This window comes from Haliotis asinina, chromosome 14 (genome assembly GCF_037392515.1).
Source record: "Haliotis asinina isolate JCU_RB_2024 chromosome 14, JCU_Hal_asi_v2, whole genome shotgun sequence".
In the NCBI taxonomy this organism is placed as follows: Eukaryota; Metazoa; Mollusca; class Gastropoda; order Lepetellida; family Haliotidae; genus Haliotis; species Haliotis asinina.
This window is the reverse complement of record NC_090293.1, coordinates 36308825-36331000: the sequence shown is the minus strand read 5'-3', so window position 1 is coordinate 36331000 and position 22176 is coordinate 36308825. Positions and strand designations below refer to the sequence as shown.

General features: G+C 37.3%; 1 protein-coding gene across 1 annotated transcript in view; it reads right to left on the bottom strand.

Annotated features, from left to right (window-relative positions):
• Nucleotides 1–7856: 7856 nt before the first annotated feature.
• The window catches only part of LOC137261211 (prolyl 3-hydroxylase 2-like), a 59003-nt gene continuing 44683 nt past the window's right edge, over nt 7857–22176 (bottom strand). The window contains exons 15-18 of the mRNA XM_067798920.1: nt 20758–20908; nt 19938–20052; nt 18724–18796; nt 7857–12158 (exon numbers count right to left, since the gene is read on the bottom strand). Of these exons, the coding sequence (XP_067655021.1) occupies nt 11934–12158; nt 18724–18796; nt 19938–20052; nt 20758–20908 (564 nt within the window). The 3' untranslated portion in view covers nt 7857–11933. The remainder of the gene's footprint in view (nt 12159–18723; nt 18797–19937; nt 20053–20757; nt 20909–22176) is intronic.

The following is a 22176-nucleotide window of genomic DNA, read 5'->3' as shown; positions in this document are numbered from 1 at the left end:
CATTACCTACTTCAGTTCGACTTCATATATGCCTGCAAGAGACATTTGTTGATCAGTGTATTGTTATACCTGAACTGTGTGACTTCAAGGCATACTTTTGTACTGCCGTAAAACTAGCTAACTATGGCAGACCCTCGGGGGGTATTTATGTATTTATAAGAAAAATATTTCTAAAATTCTGTCTGAGGGTCCCCATTGATATTGATAATGTAGTTTGTATCCTACTAGCTAAGCGACTAATTGACACGGATCGTGATGCTATACTTCTAGAGGGATCTTCTTACTATAGAGTCACAGGAACTGCTACTCTGTCCGCGAAGTTAGAACAGTGGTTCCTAGATAATCCAAATTATCTCACTGATTGCTACATACTCTTGTGTGGAGATTTAAATGCTGGGGTCGCGACTGGAAATCAACTTCCAGACATGCAAAGTGAAAAATTTAATGACTATTGTCCCGAGGATGAAGCAGTCCCTGTAAATGCTAGATTTACCAGATTTTGGACATTTTTGTTAAATTTATGTTACATTTCTAACTTGTATATTTTAAATGGCCGGATGGAAGGAGATACTGAGAGGAAGTTCACTTATATTTCCGAACAGGGTTGTAGTTTAACTGATTACGTTATATCATCACCTGGACTATGTAAGTATTTCTCGAACTTTGATGTAGGAAATAGAATAGAGAGTAAACACACGCCCTGGATTCTTTGACTAACTGGTCCAGGTGAAAAACAGGAAACTAAAGACGTACGTGCAAGTACATTCAAGTACAGATGGAATAATGATCATGTTAGCACTTTCATTGAAAACGTATCAAGCATAGGTTTGCATTTAGACACTTCCATAAATGTCTTAGAGAAGGAAGTGATTTGTAAGACATTTACTTGATGCTGCAGACTGTCACTCCGAAAGTTTTCACATTTTTTGGACCAGAGTGTCAGAAGGCAACAGAGGAAGGTAAGCGCAGTCTACGCATATTTAGACGAAACAGAAATTCGCTATGTTAAACCCAATGCTGCAGACTTAGAAATAGGTATAAAGATTTATGTTGACAGTGGAAACGTAAAAACCAATACCTCAAAACAAAGAAACTGTACCTTGCAAGGAACGAGTCCACAGTATTTTGGAGGGAGCTGAGAAAGATTTCAAAGCTAAAATGCTATCCGAATAGTATAACTAAAGAAAGATGGTATGATCATTTTTATGAACTTTTCAACAGGACAGATATAGTCGAACCAGACGTACTGCTCAATTTAGACCAATCTGTAGAAATGGGTGAGGTTGATAAGGAGATACTCGAATCCATCATAACCATGGATGAAATATACAAGCCTACACAGCATATGGAAAATGGCAAACGTCCTCATAGAAATGATTAAAACAAGTGAATCTAAAATAATGCCTTTTCTGTGGGCAATGTTTAATAAAATATTTTTAAATGGTTGTTTTCCACAAGCGTGGAGTAAAGCAATCATAGTACCGCTGCATAAAAAGGTGACGTAAATATTCCCGATAATTATAGAGGGATATCTCTACTCCCTCACTCGGGAAAATATATACTAGTATTCTGAATGAAAGACTAACAAAATGGGCAAATGTTATGGATATAGTTTCTGAAACGCAAGCTGCTTTTCGGAAGGGCTATTCAGTTGTTGACCACATCTTGACACTGCACGCCATAATCGAGAAAAAACCTATGTCGAAGGAGAAGAAAAAAGATATACGTGGCTTTCATTGATTTTAGAAAAGCTTTTGATTTTGTAAATAGAGATAAACTATGGACATTACTCTCATGTCATGTGAAGGTCACGGGGTAGAATAGGCCTTCAGCAACCAATGCATGCTTGCCATAAAAAGCGACTGTGCTTGTTGTAAGAGGCGACTAACGGGATCGGATGGTCAGGCTTGGTTGACACATGTCATCGGTTCCCAATTGCACAGGTCGATGCTCATGTTGTTGATCACTGGATTGTCTGGTTCAGACTCTATTATTTACAGACCGCCGCCATATAGCTGGAATATTGCTGAGTGCGACGTAAAACTAAACTCACTCACTCACTCTCATCATATGGTGTAAACGGCAAAATGTTACAGTCTCTTATAGGAGTATATATAAAACAGTAAAATCGGGTGTCAAGGTACAATCCGAGCTAACGGAACATTTTAACTGTCCATTTGGTTTACGACAGGACTGTATGTTGAGTCCAATGCTATTCTCATTATTTATAAACGAACTTTCCGCAGAAATCACAAAATACGGCAAGCATGGGGTCCAACTGTTTCCTGATGTACTAGGAATTCTAATGTTGTTGTTGGCAGACGATGTAATTCATGTGCCAGATACCATTAGTTGTCTTCAGTGTCAGCTAGACACTTTAAAATTGTACGCAGATAAGTGGGGATTAACTGTAAATTTGGATAAATCTAAGTCCTTGTTTTTAGATGTGTGAAATTACCGATTAAGGAAAATTGGCTTTAAAATGGGAGAAATATTGAAACGGTAAACAGCTACAAATATCTAGGTTTTGTGTTCACATGTAAGTGAAGTCTCAGGCAAGCGGTCTCAGAACTAGCATCCCGTATTAAAAATACTTAATGGAATTAAGTATAAACGTAAGGAAATTAGGAACAATACCTTTGGAAGCATATCTTAAAATATTTGACAGCCAAATTCAGCCAAAATAGCTGTCTGGGTCAGAGGTATGGGGATTTAAAAGATACGTCAGCACTGAAAAAGTTAAGGCCAAGAGTTTTTATGGATGACAACCTCTTTATTGTGATGAGTCACGTTTCGAAGTATATTCTTACTTCTTCATCAGGTAAATTCACAATAAAGAAGTTGCCATCCATAGAAAACTCTTGACTTTATGTATATCACTTTTAAGTGCTCTTCAAAGACTCTGCTGAAAAAAGTTCACTTACAAGCATGTTGTAGTATATGGAGAATGTGGGCGTTTTCCAGTTAATATCAATTCCTACGTTCGAACGATGAAATACTGGCTTAAGTTACTGACAATACATGACGGACGTATCCCGAAAAAGGCATATAATATGTTATACTACCTAGACACAACTGGGTACCTCACGTAGGCGTCTGAGATACGCCATATACTTTGCTGGCACGGCTTTGGATTTGTCTGGTATTCACAAACAGTCGGTGATCCGTGTGCTTTCAGTCACATTTTTAGAGAAGGCTTGATCAATATGTTATCAAAATTGGACATCTACACTTGCAAAAGGCTCACGTTACAGGTTATATGCACAATATAAGTGCCTTCTTGAGCCTATGGGATATCTATCCTAAAAGGAATATAAATTCCGTAAAGTATTGGTCAAATTCAGAGCTGGTGTATTACGTTTACAGAATAACATAGGTAGGTGTCAAAATATTAATGTATCTCAAAGAAATTGTCTCGCGTGTAAAGTAGACTTGGAAGATGAATATCCTTTTTTGTTGAAATGTCCAGTTTATAAAGATCTTCGGGAAAGATTCTTGCCTGACAGCTTGCAAGTAAATATATCGTTTAATATATCCTTAAAATAACAAAACTGAAGACATAATAATAATCTATCTCGTTTAACTATTATGCATACATAATAAGAGAAAGGTTAGAATAATAGAAATTAATAATAGAATTATATTTATACAAAATACAGTACCGACACACGTGTACATATATGTGCTCTGATATTTCCCATTGGGGATGTAACTAAAGGAAAAATTAACTCAGACAGACAGGTAAATGCTAAATCCTTTAAGAACTGTTTCATGTTTTTATGCCTGTTTCGAAGATGTATATTACTATGTATATGGGTCTGTGGCCTTCATACGTAATACAGGCTTTGATAATGAGGACTGGTTAGACAATCCAGGTATAGCCAGAGCCTATAAATTAGACGATGTATGCCGGAGTAATTACCGAAAGAAGAATTTCTACACGCCTAAAGTGTAGAAATCACGAGCAACAGGAAGCTAATGGCTCAGTTATGCTGAGTAAAACTGAACATGGAGTTTTTGATAGAAGGTGAAGGGGTTTTAGTTCCAGTTATTAAGAAATTATTTAATGTCATTTTACATACAGGATTGTTTCCGACAGATTGGACGGAAGGTATAATCGTACCGATACGCACGAAATGTAGTACTTGCCCGATAACTATCGAGTTACTACTTTACTACCAGTAATTGGTAAATTGTTTACAAGTGTTCTTAACTCAGACACGGGTTGCTGAGTGGTGTTCTAATTATTTATTTTGTTGAGAAGCAGAACGGTCTTAAAGGAAAATGCAGTACTGTATATTGTATATTTGTTTTACGTGGTTTGATTAATCTTTCTTTGAGAAAGGGAATGAAGTTATATGCTAGTTTCATCGAATGGCCTTCGACTATATAAATAGGCACTACATACATATATATATATATATGTGTGTGTGTGTGTGTGTGTGTGTGTGTGTGTGTGTGTGTGTGTGTGTGCGTGCGTGTGTGGTTTTAAGGTCTGTTTCTTGGATCTTTATCTTATCCTCAACATGTATCAGGTCGTCAAGTCCTGTGTGTGACTGGTTAATAACACCTACTAAAAATTGTTTAGCTCACGTTTAGGCCCAAGACGGGGTGAAAGCCGAAAGCCTAATACCAATATTATTTTCTCTATTCATTAATGATATAGTTTATGAATATGTCAACCTCTCAGGATCTCGCTATGTATGTTCTCAGGGTGATGTTACTGTTGTTTGCCGACGACATGGTACTATACAGTGAATGAAACTGTTCATGATCTTCAACAAGGTTTAGATCTACAGTATGAATATTGTGAACGATGGGGCTTAGAAGTCAATGTAGATAAATGCAAGATTGTGGTTTTTCGAAAGGGCGGCAAATTGGCCAAGACCGAGGTTTGGAACTACGCTGGTAGTCAAATGGAAATTGTTAAAATGCTTTAAATATTTGGGAATATTTTTTACTCCCTCGGGTAGTTTTTCGGAGGCGCGAAAATGAGACCTGAACAAGCGGGCAAAGCATTATTTACACTGTACAGGATAATTGGTAATAAACCCTATATCCATGTTAGCAAACAATATGAACTGTTTAAATCACTTGTTATACCTATTTTGAATTGTGGGCGAGAAGTCTGGGGTTTTATGGGGGGACCCGCTATTGTTATAGAAATGCCTATACACAAATTGAATCCAGACTGTAAAACATGGGTTACTTTACTAAGAGATGTAATGTGTCAATATGGGTTTGGTTATAGCTGATTGTCGCAGACTGTATCTTGTAAGACACGCTTGCTGACGTGGCCTGACGGATGTTATGTACTTATGCCAGCTTGCAGCTGTGTCCAGTATCATTATGCATGGAACTGTCAGCTGTATTCTGCGAAATGGAATGTCATACTCTATATCCTTCATTTTCAGTCATTTTGTACGCTTTGTGCAACAACCAGATGGGAAACTACCATAATGAAAAACAAAACAGGTTCTTACATCTAAAAATAACAAAAATCACACCTGAAAAAAAGTTATTTTTAAAAAGGAACAAATTTCAATAAATTACTAATTTAAGTCATGCACGGTCAGAAATGATTATCCATGTTAGGATACTGGAATCTTTTTGACTTTCATGAATTTAGCGGCAAGTTGTTTACAAGTACTGAGACTGACCAGATCGCCTGGGAATAATGTTGTGACTAAGATCAGTAGGCGTTTTCGTTGTTCATTGACATTTACAAAAATACGTCTGTTGTATTTGTTTCCAGCTTGCATTAAGATTTAAGCATTTATGTAATGAAAAAGGTTTTTTTTCATATAGATTTCGCTCAGACAACCAGATAAGAAAGCCCTGTGAAGTGTTTCACAAAATATACGTATTTTGTGTCATCCACAACTATTGTCATTGTAATGACAGGTGGGCCGCGTCAGTGTAGTGTTCAGCTGTCATCACATTGTGTTTCCTGTGTGAAGTCGAAAATGGGTTGGTAAAACTCCATTATAAAAAAATATCATACTATATTACTTGAATTTCTAATATTTGTTTCTGGCATATGCGGTGAAAACGTAGGGAATAGCCTGTAAGACCATCCAAGTCAAGACTGTCTTCGGTTTTTGCTGACACCTCGCGCTCTGATTTTCCTTACTGTTATAAATGACTTGGTTGCACACACAAATTGGGAATTAATCTCACGCTGTCATGTCATGGATTTTGTTGTTGTATATTTACGAGCGCTTCTAGAAATTCCAGTCTTGCAGGCGGTTCAAACCAGGGAACACCCCTGCGAGCAAATGAGCAGGAAATCTATTTTTAAGGGCCGTAGATAACTTTTCTAAAGAAGGGGGACACTATCAACGATAAAAGAGTGTTATGTCAATACTTTGAAGCAGAAAAAAAGTAAATTCTTAAAAAATGCTAGGGGACAGTTGTCCCGACCCCCTGGGTTACCCACGGTCCTAGGGATGTAATTATACACCCCAAACAATTTAATGATTCAGTTTATCAAGCAGAGTTCAAGACAAACTTCCTTTTCTTACTCACAGCTGCATCTTTGAAAACAAGTTTTCTCAATCACCAACATCCAGCAAGACCGTGCCATTCTTCAACAACCCCTTGAAAATTTATCTTCAAGGGCTGACCAAGAAATGTTGGGTTATCAGTATGCGTAGCAGAAGTAGTCGCTGCTACAAGTTGGAAAACAACAGCCTCCAGAAGGTGCCACGGAACCCATACCCGGGCGTAAGACTGTCAGAAATTCTTACTTACTCACAGAGTCTTTGAGGGGCATTTAGAAGTGATACAAAAGTTTTTATGGATGACAACTTATTTATTTAGAATCACGACGTTTCGAAGTATGTTCTTACTTCCTCATCTGGTGGATAGTCACACCGGATAGCCACACCCGATGAAGAAGTAAGAACATACTTCAAAACGTCGTGCCTCTTCACAATAAAGAAGTCACCCATAAAAAACTCTTTTCTGTAAAATCATTCATAATGTAGCATTATTCAACCTCTTTTAACCGATGCGGATGTCCTGATATTTCAGATATATCAAAATAATTTCATGGTCCCAACAAACAAAATTATTCTTTTAGCTCAATATTTGCAAAGAACTTCGATACTCGCCTACCTTGTGTGGTCAAGTATCCCTCTTAACTGAGGTTGTTTCCACGAGTTTGCACACGGTGCAGCATGATTCAGAGGGATGCGCTATTGTAAACTAATTGGGGCCAATCCAGTAGACAGTGTCACTTGCTATTAAATTAGGATTAATTAAGAAGGAATTAAATAGGACGAAACACTACTACTGATAACGGGTTATAGTTTCCAGTCAATATGTGGTATATGATGTGGCCTGGTCAGAGGTCTCAAAAGTCTGGATTACTTCATAATTTTTCTCGGTCTCACGAATACCAAGACAACAGTGCCCGACTGTAGTTAGTTCCCATGAGACAACATATTCCGCAAAATCTGCTGTGCTGGGTGGCGTTGAACTTTTCATTCTCAGTATACATAGTGAGTGCTTTAAGTGAGTCTGGTACTATAGATTGGCCATGAGGGTGTCTGTTGGTTTGGCTTGTTGTTTAGGGTGCTCATTTCTTTTATAACATCACGCTGAGGAATAGCTGTGGCCACTTTCTAGGGTGTCCTTCAAAACGAACCCCTCTCACTGCCAGTAACACTGCATGATCACATGCTTTCTCAAGCGTCCCACGGACTAGTTGTTCGTAATGGTTCCTAAAATTCGGATATACAAGCCAAGATGTATCATATGCCCTTTTAAGTGAATACAAAATCTGCAGGATTTGGGGAAATCCCTAAGAAATGACAATACTAATCCACAAGATAAATGACATAACACAGACATGACGGAATTGATTTATGAACTTTCTACAAATGAGGTTTGGCAACAAAACGTCCATTGCAGCGAATAAAGGTCCCACTGTACTTACACTCACGCAAATGAAACACAACAGATAACACATACATACTGATTGGAACGGTTTCAGGGAAACATACTTAGACGTGTATCTACGCGATACTATCGGATGACAGGGTTCCATCAATGTTTCATGGAAATGCAGTCACATTTGCGAGAGCACAGTTTAAATGAAGATTTCAGAGAAAAAATGTTTCCGTTTTGCAGAATGAAAGAATTATATAAAGCTGTATAGCATTCAGTTGACATAAACCATACGTTCAGTCTACCACACAACCACACAGGCGAAACGACATGGCTAGATTGGGAAGATGAGCCAAAGCAATCACCCATATATGAATCCGCACTTGCGTTGTGCTGCCTGTCTTAACACACTGACATAACAGGTATTTCTACAATTAGATGGACAGTCAAGGTTTTGTGAATTTGTAGTAAGTACAGGCAACCCCCCCACCCAAACCACAGCTGTAAGCCTGTATCTCGATGCATCTCCTCCCAAAACCCATCCACCAACGCGAGTGGTGGAAACAAAATAAATCAAAAATAAAATAACAATGTGACTCAAAATTGAGGTCACTTGGTAACCGACTTCAAAATGGTACTGGGTTGTATTTTGAGTCAAGTTGCCATGGAAACACTATAGCGTTTTCTTCGTTGTTTTAAGGTGTACATTTCTCTAGGGGCCTGAAGAGTTGAAATTAAGATGTTTCCACATCACATGATGGAATGAAAAGTCTTGGCAGGTGGGAGAAAGGAGACACAGGAAGAATAGGACAGCCTACTGACTTCATATGCTGCTAACAGTTCCACAGGACACAAGTACAGAAGAAGCTGTCTAATCCAGCACTCACTGGGACTGAGGAAATAATCCGCTTTACACAATGTGCTGGATTGCAGAACTGATGATAAACATACAAGCCACAGAAGGGACTTGGATTTTATGCCGGTGTATCAACTTGCTGGATTAGACAGATACTGGGTTTTACAGCTTCCACTGTATGTCAGGAGATGGTTGAGTTTGGGAAGATTATGTGTGACAACATTCTGGCTATGACATAAACTATTTGAAAGAAAAAGTACAATAGATGTAAACTGTGGACATTTGGCACAAGTAGGACTAACTACGGGAAGCACATAGGACCCTTTACACAGCTCTCATACAACACAATAAACACACAAGATATATATCCTGCCACAAATCTCTTTGGTAGATTGATTGGTAATGGAATCTGATGTACAGTTTGGTATCTGGAATTTCTATCCAGACTAAATAATCTCCCACTAATCTTACTGAAACATTTTGCTGTAACTAACTTCGGGCACAAGACAGCTTCAGATGAAAGTAAAAATAATCAGTATGGGCCTGTACTTGGTATTTCTAACTTGCTTCAAGCTCACTTCAACATCATCATACCAGGCCTATCAGTTTGTTCAGATGACTTCAGTGTAAAACTAACTACAGATACACACAAGTATGTAGCACCTTCACAATCAGTCAACATATACAACATCGGTCACAAATATCTTTGGCACACTTATCACAGTTATTTCAGAACTGACATGACTTGCCTCTGTTTCCATACAAATGTATCACATTGCATCAAAACACACAAAACAAACTACACTTCTCTCTATATATATCCACATACTGTTTAAGCCATACACTATGTCTGATTCACAGTTACTGTGAACTTAACATCACCTCCAACAGTGAGAACATTACTTGCTATAGACTGGTACAGTATAAAACCTCCCTTACCATGCCCTCAGCACCTGGACTATACGACTAGCCACGTCATTTCATGGCTCTGATCTGGGCAACCTTCACTTTTATGAAAGGTATCAAGTTAAAATACTGATCCCACCTGTCAGTTGTAACAACAAAATAACCCAATCATATTTCAGATTCCCATTAGTGAATTTGGGCAGTAAAGACTTAAGCATATTAAAAAATATTCATATAATCACATTTCAATTGTGGACTTCAAAATTATATCATTACATACATATCAATAATCAATCATTACAGAAACCAATAAAGTATGTGACAAAATTAACATCTAAGAGGACAGACTAACCTGCTCACCACTTTGTACAGTGTATCTGGTCTCTCATTTTGCAACAAACTTTTAAGTGTTTTCATTTCAAAAAGGGAAAAATTGTGCCAAAGGATCAAAATGATATTGTAATAATTCCAAAAACATACAAATACTAATTGTCAATGCTTTCCTTTTGTACAAAATATTTCTATTTAATTTTAATAAGTTCTCATTATCAGGTTTTCACCATGTTTTAAGTATTTGCACATTCTTATCATGAGACAAGACCCATTACCAACCTCCCTGCTTACCTCCTCTTAAAGGCTGGAAAAAAAGACCAGATTTGAATAGTGAAAAGTTTGACAGACTGAAATATATATTTATCACCTGAAAATTACTGGTTTCGAAATGTTTGAAACCAACATTACTTACTGGTAGTGGACACTCACTGACATCCTTTTACTGGTATATAAAATAACATTAAAAAATGTTGTCAAGACATTCTTATAAATGTAGCATAAATAGGTAAAGATGGTAAACTAATGATAAAAATTATCATCTAATAAAGTGATTAATACTCATTATGAACTGATGTATGCAATATCAATCTCTGATTAATGTGATACGTTCCAGACAACCAGAACTAAAGGTAGATATGTAAAATTGTAATGATACCCTCAATAAAACCTGACAATAACAAACAAAGAGCAAGTGTAATTTACTGCCTTGTGTTTAAAATTATTTCACATTTCTTTATTACAAAAACCAATGAACTTGGATGTTTTCAGATTATTGGTTATAAATGCATATGCTATGCATATCATATCTGTTAACCATCTCTGTATGCATATTGTATCTGTTAACCATCTCTGTATGCATATTGTATCTGTTAACCATCTCTATGCATATTGTATCTGTTAACCATCTCTGTATGCATATTGTATCTGATAACCATCTCTGTATGCATATTGTATCTGTTAACCATCTATGTATGCATATTGTATCTGTTAACTATCTCTGTATGCATATTGTATCTGTTAACTATCTCTGTATGCATATTGTATCTGTTGACTATTCTGTATGGATACTGTATCTGTTGATCTCTCTCTTTATTGACATGGTTTGCAATTTCCTTATGTGTTATGTTTTTAAGGGGTTTATTTAATATTATGATGGAAAGAGGAAGAAAAAATTCAATCACAAAATAAATGGATATGTAATATATTATTAACTGAACTGTGAACCTACATTCACATACACTGTGGGTAAACACAAACAATATCTGCATGAGTCACCTATTGATACCACATCTTGATACCGTCCCACCTAATAGATCCCGTCTTTTACATCAAACAGTTAAGTTAATGTGTGAATTAGCAGGAAACCAGAACAGCATACAAAACAATTTGAAAAATACAGACAAAATTTTCTTAAGATAACATCACACCCATGAATACGAAACATCTGTTAGTATATATCCTTTGAGTAAAATACCTTGAAAGAACACCTAAAACAGATCATGACTTCCTGATACAAATATATCTGGGTTGGGTAATAAAATGTTCATGTAAAACGCACGTCAGTACTGACCCAAAGCTGGCCTGCTAGTCAGTCTTATGTGGAGATACTGGATGAGTCATCTTTTCATCAATGTTTGTGGTAAAAACCAAACCTCTCAGATCTTAAAATCTTAGACAACTGGCTAAATACATCATCACCTGACAGTGTAAGAATCTATGTACATGTGTAGTTGAATGGTGAATGAAATTCACTGCCTGATATATAGTACAAACTTCAGACACTGAAACATGATGGTTTGTACAGCTGAATGAAGAAACATAATGTCAGTGTGTTTCAAACATGTTCAGTATTATATGAGCCTTCAGATGAATGACTTCCATAAATAATAATCTGTGAACATTTGAACAATCATCATCATTTTAAATAACAAGAAATAATTATTGGCTATAATTCAGTCTTGGAGGATTCTTTCTTGTTCTTTAGTTCTCTCTCCTTCCGCTTTGTGGCCAAAATCTTGCGAGCTTGTAGATGTGCTAGTTCCTTAAACTGTGGGTTGGTTGTGAACCACAAAGCTAAGGCACATCTGGTGCCCTTGAGAACAGCCTTGACCCCATGAAACTCACCAGCATTGAAGCTGACAAGCCGCCCACACTTGGGACTGACATTCACCTGGAAACAAAATAACATAGTATTGTTTCAGTGTCTCTTCCATTTATCACGAGATTAAATATATAAACAGACAAACAAATGGAGATGACAAAACTTTATGGAATATCCACTTCTGTATTTTACAATGGTTACGTTTTGGTACAGATTCTTATATCATTTTCAAGCACATAAGGACGGTAAAGGAATCTAACGGTAAAAGAAGAATGTCACTCAAAAGCAGTATCTATTCAAGAAATGAAAATCTTGGGGGGATTTGTTGCCCCCTCGCAAAGGAGGGGGGATTTGGAAAATGTAGTGGGGTAATACCTGTATTATCGGCTTTCAAAATAGTGTGGATGTACGAAAGTTATTGCAACCATCACCTGTGAAACTATTGCTCATTCTATTTTGGCTACAATAGTCACATATCATAGCACCAAGCTTATTTTGAGAAAGCCATGGCCATTCCTTCAACCATTTTTTTCTGAAAAACACCTGGTTTTGTTTTTTTAAGAGTCCGAGGGACCGGGGTCAGTCTCAGGGTTTTGCTCGCCTTTTGATTCACACGTCTCCTTAACAGATGTATTGGTCTGGGGAGACGCGGCTGACACTGTTGCTTTCTCAGTGGTATTTTGTGCAAAAAAAGTCAGTTATTTTCATTATTTTGCATGACATTATTCATGCCAAATTACCACAAACCGTTGAAATAAGAATTTTGTATTCATTTGTCGTTTGTAGCTTAAGATAATATTGTCTGATTTCGAAAACGAAATGAACTGATGTTCTAAGAAAGATCGACTAAACTGTGTTTTGCAAGCACTGTATACATGCACCATGTTTACTGTTCATAGTATAATGCTGTCAATCAGTTAATTAATAAAATCACAACTTTATCGAAAAATGTGATCTATTTCATACTGATACGAAGGGAATTTCATTTCCCCAGGGCCGATAGTGGTTTTAACAATGGTAGGTTATTCTGTTGTGTTTACATGTTGTCACTTGAACTTGACTCTGTGGCCGACTCCGATTTAGAAAGTCATTCCTTGTCAATGTAAAGCTTTCTTCATATGTTTTTGAAAGTTAGGTATGGAACAAATTATTATGCGTGACAGTTTGCGCTCTGTTGTTTTTATGAGGGGCGATTTGATCATTATTTGAGTGAATCACGCAATAGAATAGACACTGCAAAAGACAAACAAATGGACTACTTATCTAATTAAGTGAAACTATTATTCTGAATATTGAAAAATAAGTCAGAGAAACAGTCCACATTTATTTGAGGTTTTACCATTACATACTATTTAGTCAGAAATAAAACTGCCTATGAACTTTGTAAATATGTATGGGAGAGTAAAAATCTACTCTTGTGTATGGACATATATATATTAGATAAACATTACCAAATTTACAGATCACTCAAGAAGGAACTGCTCTAACATTCTGATCATTTGCTCTTTTGATTGGTAGTTGGCAGTGAATTTGTTATTTTCTGATGACTTTTATTCCTTAACTCATTAAGCCCTGGAGCCGCTCCACTGCCAAACACCTGGCACCCCTCGCTGACTGCCTGATTGCTGCGACGAGGCTAATTAGTGCTAATCATGCCTGATTTCCCTGGCAGGTCTTGGATATGACAGGAAACTGTCTAGTCTCACAAACAAGTACTGATTATTTAATTGTGTCGGAAAGATGTAAATGGGAAAGAGGCCGATGTGACTACATATATTACAGCATTTGATGTAATTTATTACATGTCTCTCATACCCCTTTGCCAGTGTGTGCTGTATTTTTATCAACACCTACGCAGTCTTTGTATGTACGAGATGAGCAAATATACAAACTCCTCCTGTCTCTCTCATCGCAAGGACTGAATTATAATATATTATTTATAATAGAGTTTAAAAAGAGAGGGGGGGGGGGGGGGGGGCTTGCATTATAATCTTCTAGATTTTTTGCCAATACATTGCTCGTGCTTACTGACTATTTCAAGGAAAGTATCAATGGGTGTTTAAGTAACATGGAACATATAGAGATTTACAGTTTGTCACTTTGTTCATCTTAACTTAACGCTGCAAACATACATCACTATTCATACACATACATAGTGCATGATACATTTATCATTACTCGATGCTAAACAAAGCTCCCCGTCATGTGAAGGGATAAAATATCCCGAATGTAACGCATTATATCTCAGTTACTCATTATATTGGCTGATACTTTGACCAATCGTATCATGAGAACCTGTCACATAGGAAGGGCAAGGTGATGGGGCGTGGCCTAAATTTCTGAAGAGCACGTTGGGACACTCAAAGTGATAGGGTAGAGATTGATTATTGGTTTTATCGTTGACCAATGGTTATGTTGTGTTACGGCTGTATCAACTAACAATTTGTGTATTGTAAACATAACATCAGTTACTGTAATGATGTATGAAAGAAACACATAAGACATATGGGAGTAGACTGACACTACGATGAGTGTATTCGTTCTCAGATGGTGAACACACATGTCTTAGTATTTTGGACATGTAAACGAATAACGACTGAAATGCAACAATTGAAGAGAATGAGTGAATTTAGTTTTACAGCGATTTAAACTATATTCCAGCAGTATCGCGCGGGCTTCACACATTGTGCCCAACAACTGACAAGAATGGCATACCGTACCATTTGTACAACACAACTAGTGCATAAAGCGTTATTGTCCTTGGAACAAGTCTTTATGGTAGGCCTCAAAACAGTCAACGCACAAAAACACATCACAGCTTCAACATCTGCATTTGATGTCTCGACGTTTGCCAGTCCGTTTCATTGTATGTAAGACATACTTAAACCAAATGATGTCCCTCTCATATCATTGTGAGAGATTAAATTGTTCAAAACATCTATGTCAATGGCAGTAAAGACGAATTTACACACATGCATAATAATCTATGAAAGTAGCGTTTTCGCTGATACGTTGCTAGTGTATACTGAATATTTTAAGGTAAGTACTAATAAGCTAGTCTGTGACTTACATAACATATAACAGATTCAGTTTGTCGCTTTGGTTCATCTAGATTTAACGCAGAAAATATACGAACATACATGCATACATATTGTATAATGCTATTCTTTGCACATACATAAGACAAAGGGTCATGGGATGGGCGTCATCAAATTTCCCGAATAGGACGTTTTGTATCTTAACTGTTCAATATAGTCCCTGATTTATTATCTATGACCAATCGTATCATGAGGTACCTGTCACATTGGAAATGGCAGGTGATGGGGCATGGGCTAAATTTCTGAAGAGTACGTTTGGTCACTAGACAGCTTGGATACAGATGGACTATTGGTTAGATCGTTGACCAATCGATATGCTAGATTTCGGCTTTATCAACTCTAGCTATCATGAAAAACTTTGTGTATCGTGAACATACATAATCGTATGGATACCTGCAAATGTACACGTAGGACTAACAAGCACTTTGACGAGTTTATTTTTTTTCTAAGCGCTCAAAGCGCTACAATCCGATTATTTTTACCCCGGATAACCCAATCCAATCATTGAGTAGAGATAGTATTTATTTGCGTATACTTTTTGCGCACACTACTTGTACATCAAACATAATGGCTTGCTGAACATTTCAATATAATCTGTACATTGTTATGAATAAATATCATAATTCAAGTACATGTATTATAGAATTCAAAAAAGTAACACGATACTGATTTATTGTGATGCATACACTTGAAGTTGAATCTCCCAAAATATTTATGAAGATGGGCATACTTATATTTGTTTTGAAAGCAAACGAGGTTCAGAAGATTGGCAATGGGCGTGACTCCACAAAACAGGTTGTCCAATGATGCAACAGCGCATTAGTTTGTTTTACACTTGTCACGGGACAAAAGTTTACCTGGACATGCATTCGACCAGAGGCTGTTATTTTGAGGTTGAAAGAGGTGTTCATATATTTAGTGTTGTCTGATTGAATGATTATACGCATCAATTCCGTAACTGATATATTCTCCTCCTTTTATTGACGATGGATCTGATACACGTGATCATTACACAGGATAAGATAATACAGAGATCAAGTACAAACGTTTCTTACACAATGCTTATGTAAATTGCATTGAAAAATCACATTTCAAATAAGCATGATACAGCTTGAACAAAAGACCCCAGTTACCTTTGTATGGTTTATGTGTACTATATATGTATATTATGAGTAGATGAAAGAGGTGTCACTTCATATTCGATTATGTATTATTGTCAACTTTAAAAATCAATAGTCGCAAATGAATTAGGTCTAAATTAGTAACTTGGTTTATTTCAAATCTACACGAACATGAGTGTAATACAGTAGTGCTATGTATTTCTACGATTCATTATATGAACTATTACAATGAATGAATGATTTAATTTAGAAGAAGGTTTCGTAACCTTGTCACCGTTAATTCGATCAATGTGCAAACATAGTATCTTAGTATTCATTCCCAATGACGAGTAACAAACACGTACCTCCTGTAACAACATTTCATAATCCCTTTTCTCGCAGACATGTGTTCATTTGCCTGTATAAGCCCCCGACATTGCAAGCAATTGTTATCAAAACACATTAATAGTTCTTCTGATTAACACAGAAAGTAATCTCTCTCGTAAGAAAGGCTAATCTTTGATCATTACTGCTAAATTGATTGAAATTATAGGTAATGTACGAATTTAAAATGTAAAAACCCCAATAAGCGACTCTCGCTGAATGAGAGGTGCTTTTGATTACCCCCAATATGCGGCTCTCGCTGTGAGAAGCTAATTAATTTGCCGCATATATGCGGCTCTCGGCCTTAATGAGTTAATACAAGTTATCATTTCTCATTCGTGCTCTCAAACAACATGTATCAGGCATATAGTCAGGATTCCAAACTACTTGCTCTTGGTAGGTAAACAGGGTCCAAATGTTATTACTTTGTATCTTCTAAGTTATAACATCAGATAGTGCTGTGCAACATGAAAAAGGACATCTGTAATTTCTTGAGGAGATTTGTCATTGACAATTGTTGCTCACTTCTGGCAAGGTATCTTACTTTGAGTAAGTGTAGATAAGTTGCTGTACATACAAAAAACATGAAAACAAATACACACTGGGAAACCTCTGAAAGTAATTTCTCTCACACTCTGAAGTGAAAGGTGACTGTCGCACACTGAAAAATAGTTGACTACCATGTGGCAGAAGTATGACCTGTGTAGCTTTCTCCTTCTGTCTGTTAGGTATCACTGGCTACTCTCAAACACAGACACACTGTCTTGTCATATCTTTGATGGTATGTCTGTCAGAAGGCGTTTGCATGAAGCATAAGTTCCATAGATAGGTTCTCCTTCAGACAAGATGGAATATCTGCATGGTTGATAAATTTCCCATAGATGTGTCTGGCCAAACTGTACAGTAAACCTTGTAAGCTACTACCACTGAACTGTCTGTGGTGACAAGTATGTAGGAGTTGCTTAGTCTCCTGAGTGATGCAATCACTCTGTAAAGAGATGTGATCTGGCAGCGCCATGCTGATTGGAGTCCTTTTTATGACTCTGATTGATTTAATTTTGATTTATCTGCATCATATGGCCTCAGGATGTAAGAGCCTGCATAGAAGTGAGATCTCTCAGAAAGGACATCTATTGACATAGATTGTGAGGAAATCTTGGATCTGACCTCTTGAAAATGATCCTGTTCCCCAATACAAAGCTTTGATTTTGGATATTCTAAAATGTCTGGAAGTTTGGTACAAATTACTAACATTCATGCCCTTTCTGGTGATTTGTTGTTTTTGAATGTACATCTAGTTTTCATTTCACTAGTAGGATTTTGCAGATGACCGACAATAGACGAATCTTTGATTCTCAGTAAGGCATAGGTCTCTGTGAGAGTCTAGACAAATCAGAACACTTAGATACACATCCGTCAGGTCTATGGAGATCTGAACACTGATACAGTTCCCAAAAGAGATCATCCGTGTGAGGTTTCATATGGACTCCATCCTAAACTTGGGAGGTTGTCAGAGGTATTCCCAGTTGAGGATCTTCACAATGATAATCATCTGGAGCTCTGATGAATCCTTCTTTGAAATCATGAATACCAGAGAGAACCCTGGTCCAGGCTCAATTGCTGTCTTTGTCACTGAAAAATGGCTAGATGATACTAGGTGTGTTCTCAAGAGGGGTCTCCTTGCAGCATGCAGGCAGTATACTTCCTTGACTACTTTAAAGATCCACTGATTAGTTATTTTGTGTATAAAACAAATATAAAAGTAAGTAAAGGTAGCCATTATTGCCTGCACGAGTAGTTTGTCAAGACCAGGACCGTTTACATGCCTTCCTTTCAGCTTATAAATGTATAAGAATAACATCCAGTCAGTCAACTGTATGCTAGTCCATATTGTCTCACACATGTATTAGAGTAACTGCTGGAAGGACTTTAGTACAATTTCAAACTAAACATGTTGTGCCTGTGACACAAAAACAATTCTCATTAGAGACATAAAGAGACATCTCATAAAGACATTTAAATAATCATACAATACCTGTAGTCAATACATACCTGTGCAGATTTATTCTTGTGAGCAAAGAAAAATTCACCACCCTCAAAGTCATGGTTTAAGTAAAGTATTGCACTGCAAAGGAGACAGCACACACATTAAAGTAAGCAGCAATCATGGTGTTAACAGCTCCCACTGATACTGGTATTGAAATCATACTAAAACCAACAGGACATACTGTTAATACATGACCCATCAATGACATTTTGTTTGTGTGTTTTAATGTCTATGGAGAACTCTCATTCAATTGCCTTCCAACATTCATAAATAGAAATGTGAATGAACAACCTATATCTGTCTATATTTTTTTGAATGGTCAATAGTCCACCTGTTACCTGTCTATATCTATTGGAGACCCTTGACGATCCATGGTACAATAGGTCTTCAGCTATCCATGCTTGTCACAAAAGATGACTATGCTTGTCATAAGAGGCGACTAAAGGGACTATGTGGTCAGGTTTGCTGACTTGGTTGATACATGTCGTCAGTGCCCCATTGTGCAGATCAATGCTCATACTGTTGATAACTGGATTGTCTGTATCAGATTTGATTATTTACAGACTGCAGGCATATAGCTGGAATATTGCTGAGTGCAGCATAAAACTAAACTAACTCACTCACTCTATATATCTATTGGAGGTCAATGGTCCCCTATAATCTATTGTAATCCCCCTATAATATTTATTCGAGGTGAACGATCTGTCTGTAATCTGCCTCTGTTTAAGGAAGCCAATGGTCTACTTGTAATCTGTTCATATAACTGGAAGTCAATAAAATACTTGTAATCTGTCAGTATAAACTGGACGGCCTACCTATAGCCTGTCAATATAAATCAATGACCTATTTGTAATCTGTAAATGACCTATTTGTAATCTGTTAATATAAATTGGAGGTAAATGGCTGCCTGCAATCTGTCAATATATATTGGAGGTCAATGGACTACCTGCTAGCTGTCAATATAAACTGGAGGTCAATGGTCTACCTGTAGTCTGTCAATATAAACTGGAGGTCAATGGGCTACCTGTAATCTGTCAATATAAACTGGAAGTCAATGAATTACCTGTAATCTGTCATTGTAAATTCGAGGACAGTGGGCTACCTGTAATCTGTCAATATAACATGGAGGTCAATGGGCGATCTGTAATCTGTCAATATAAACTGGAGGTCAATGGGCTACCTGTAATCTGTCAATGTAAATTTGAGGACAGTGGGCTACCTGTAATCCCTCTGTATATAGGCGGGAAACTCCTTAGGACAGGAACCATCAGGCTTTAGCATACAGTTGTCTGCATGGACAGGGTGGCTCAAGTCCGAACGGTCAAGGTTGCTGTCTGGAACAAGTAGAGGTCATCATACATGAACACAGAGCCGCAGTTCAGGGCTGATACCAGATTGTCACAACTTTCATGAAAAGGCCATGTCAACAAGACCAAAATATCTGTTGCATGGTCAGTTCTTTTGGGGACTTGCGTATGAACAGGGTCATACACTGTTTCGAGTGATTCTTGAAGATTAGACCAGAAATTATGGACATTGTCTTCTGATATTGCATTGCAGTAAGTCTCATAAATCATTAAATGATACTTTGAAGTAATAGATACAAGGAAGGGAATTTATGGGTGTGAACCTATATGAAGAATACAGCAGTTTGAGGGTCATCAGGTGGACGAGTGTTAGCATCTACATGACCATCAGAGAACAGCAGAGGTGCACCAACTATTCATTAATACTGTTTGGTGATTAGCAATGGGCATCAGTACTCAAACATGCTTGTCCAAATCAAGTAACCATTAACTGTACAGAGCAGATGATTCTATAAAGTGCGACATCAGGGAAACATTATGATACTTATGAAACATGGAGGAGAACTTGTGATTATCTTTGTGGGTGCTTTTCTTACATACACAAACAAACATGTGAGACAGGTACCCTTCCCACACCTTTTACATCATCAAACTTTAATTCATGGGTATGTATGTTGCATGATCTGTAAAGGAATCTCTGTCTGGATGTGAATATTGTGATGTACTACTTACCATCAATGGCTGACCGACAAACAAGGTGTGTGAAGTCAAAGTACAGAGGCGTTGTCACATTGAAGTATTTCTCTGTGAACAGACGACTGCGCTCACTCAGGTCCACAAACAGCTCCACGGCAGCATAGCTCACCTTCTCTGAGTTGGCTAACTGACGAAGGGAGTAACATCACATGACAACACACAGCATGTTTCTACTAAAGGTTTCTTGTAATTGTGGTGTAAGAGGAAGATGTCACACAATGGTTAAAACAGATCCCTGTTTAAAAACATTTCGAGATCAAAATCAATGAAGGACATTGTTAAATCTTTAAGACAACTTACAGAAGACAACTACCTATTGATGGAAACAATATGAATACATTACTGCTATAAAAGTTAATATTGTATTTATTGTACATTTAGATGTAATACACATCAGACATCTCATAACCAGCAACAGCAGTAGGATGAACATTACTGTGCAAATACTTCAACAACTATGTCATTACTAGTCTACGAGTATTTATGTTCAACCAGCACACTACAGAGAGGACCTGTATACTACCTGAGGCCAACACACTACAGAGAGGATCTGTATACTACCTGAGGCCAACACACTACACAGAGGATCTGTATACTACCTGAGGCCAACACACTACACAGAGGATCTGTATACTACCTGAGGCCAACACACTACACAGAGGATCTGTATACTACCTGAGGCCAACACACTACAGAGGGGATCTGTATACTACCTGAGGCCCACACACTACAGAGAGGACCTGTATACTATATATTACCATGCAAAACCCGCCCTGTAGATAAGCTGACCTTCTAACTTGACCCTTTAGTCAGTGTCAAAATGGCATGATGCTAACACACTACAGATGGCATCATACTATGGATCTATATTGAAGATATGCCCTATATACCAAGTCTACACGAAAGGTAGGCCCTATATACAATAGATGTAAGACCTACATACTGCTACTCTTGAGAGTAAATGAACCCCTCAATGGAATGAAATACCCTCAAGAACTGTCTCGTCTACATTCCAGAACACAAAAGGACTGTCCTACGGGACACCAAACACACTTGTCTATCTGTGTACATCCTTCACATGAGACAACAGACATACGTACTGGAACATAACAAATGTTGCCAACATCTTTGTGATCAAATTCTTTTTAAACATTTCACCGAACCCAATCTAATGACAGCGATGAGCATGTAAATGTGATAATAAATGTGAGATTATCTACCTGAATGCCTTCGAGAACAGAGTCAATACAAAAGGATTTCAGTGCCTCATTGGACTATACTAACTCTCTATGAATATACTCACTCCAAATATTTACAAAAAAACATGCATTCTTTGATTGCTGAGGAACCTGAACACAGGTACCTGGCTTGAACAATTACTTGTTTATCTGAGCC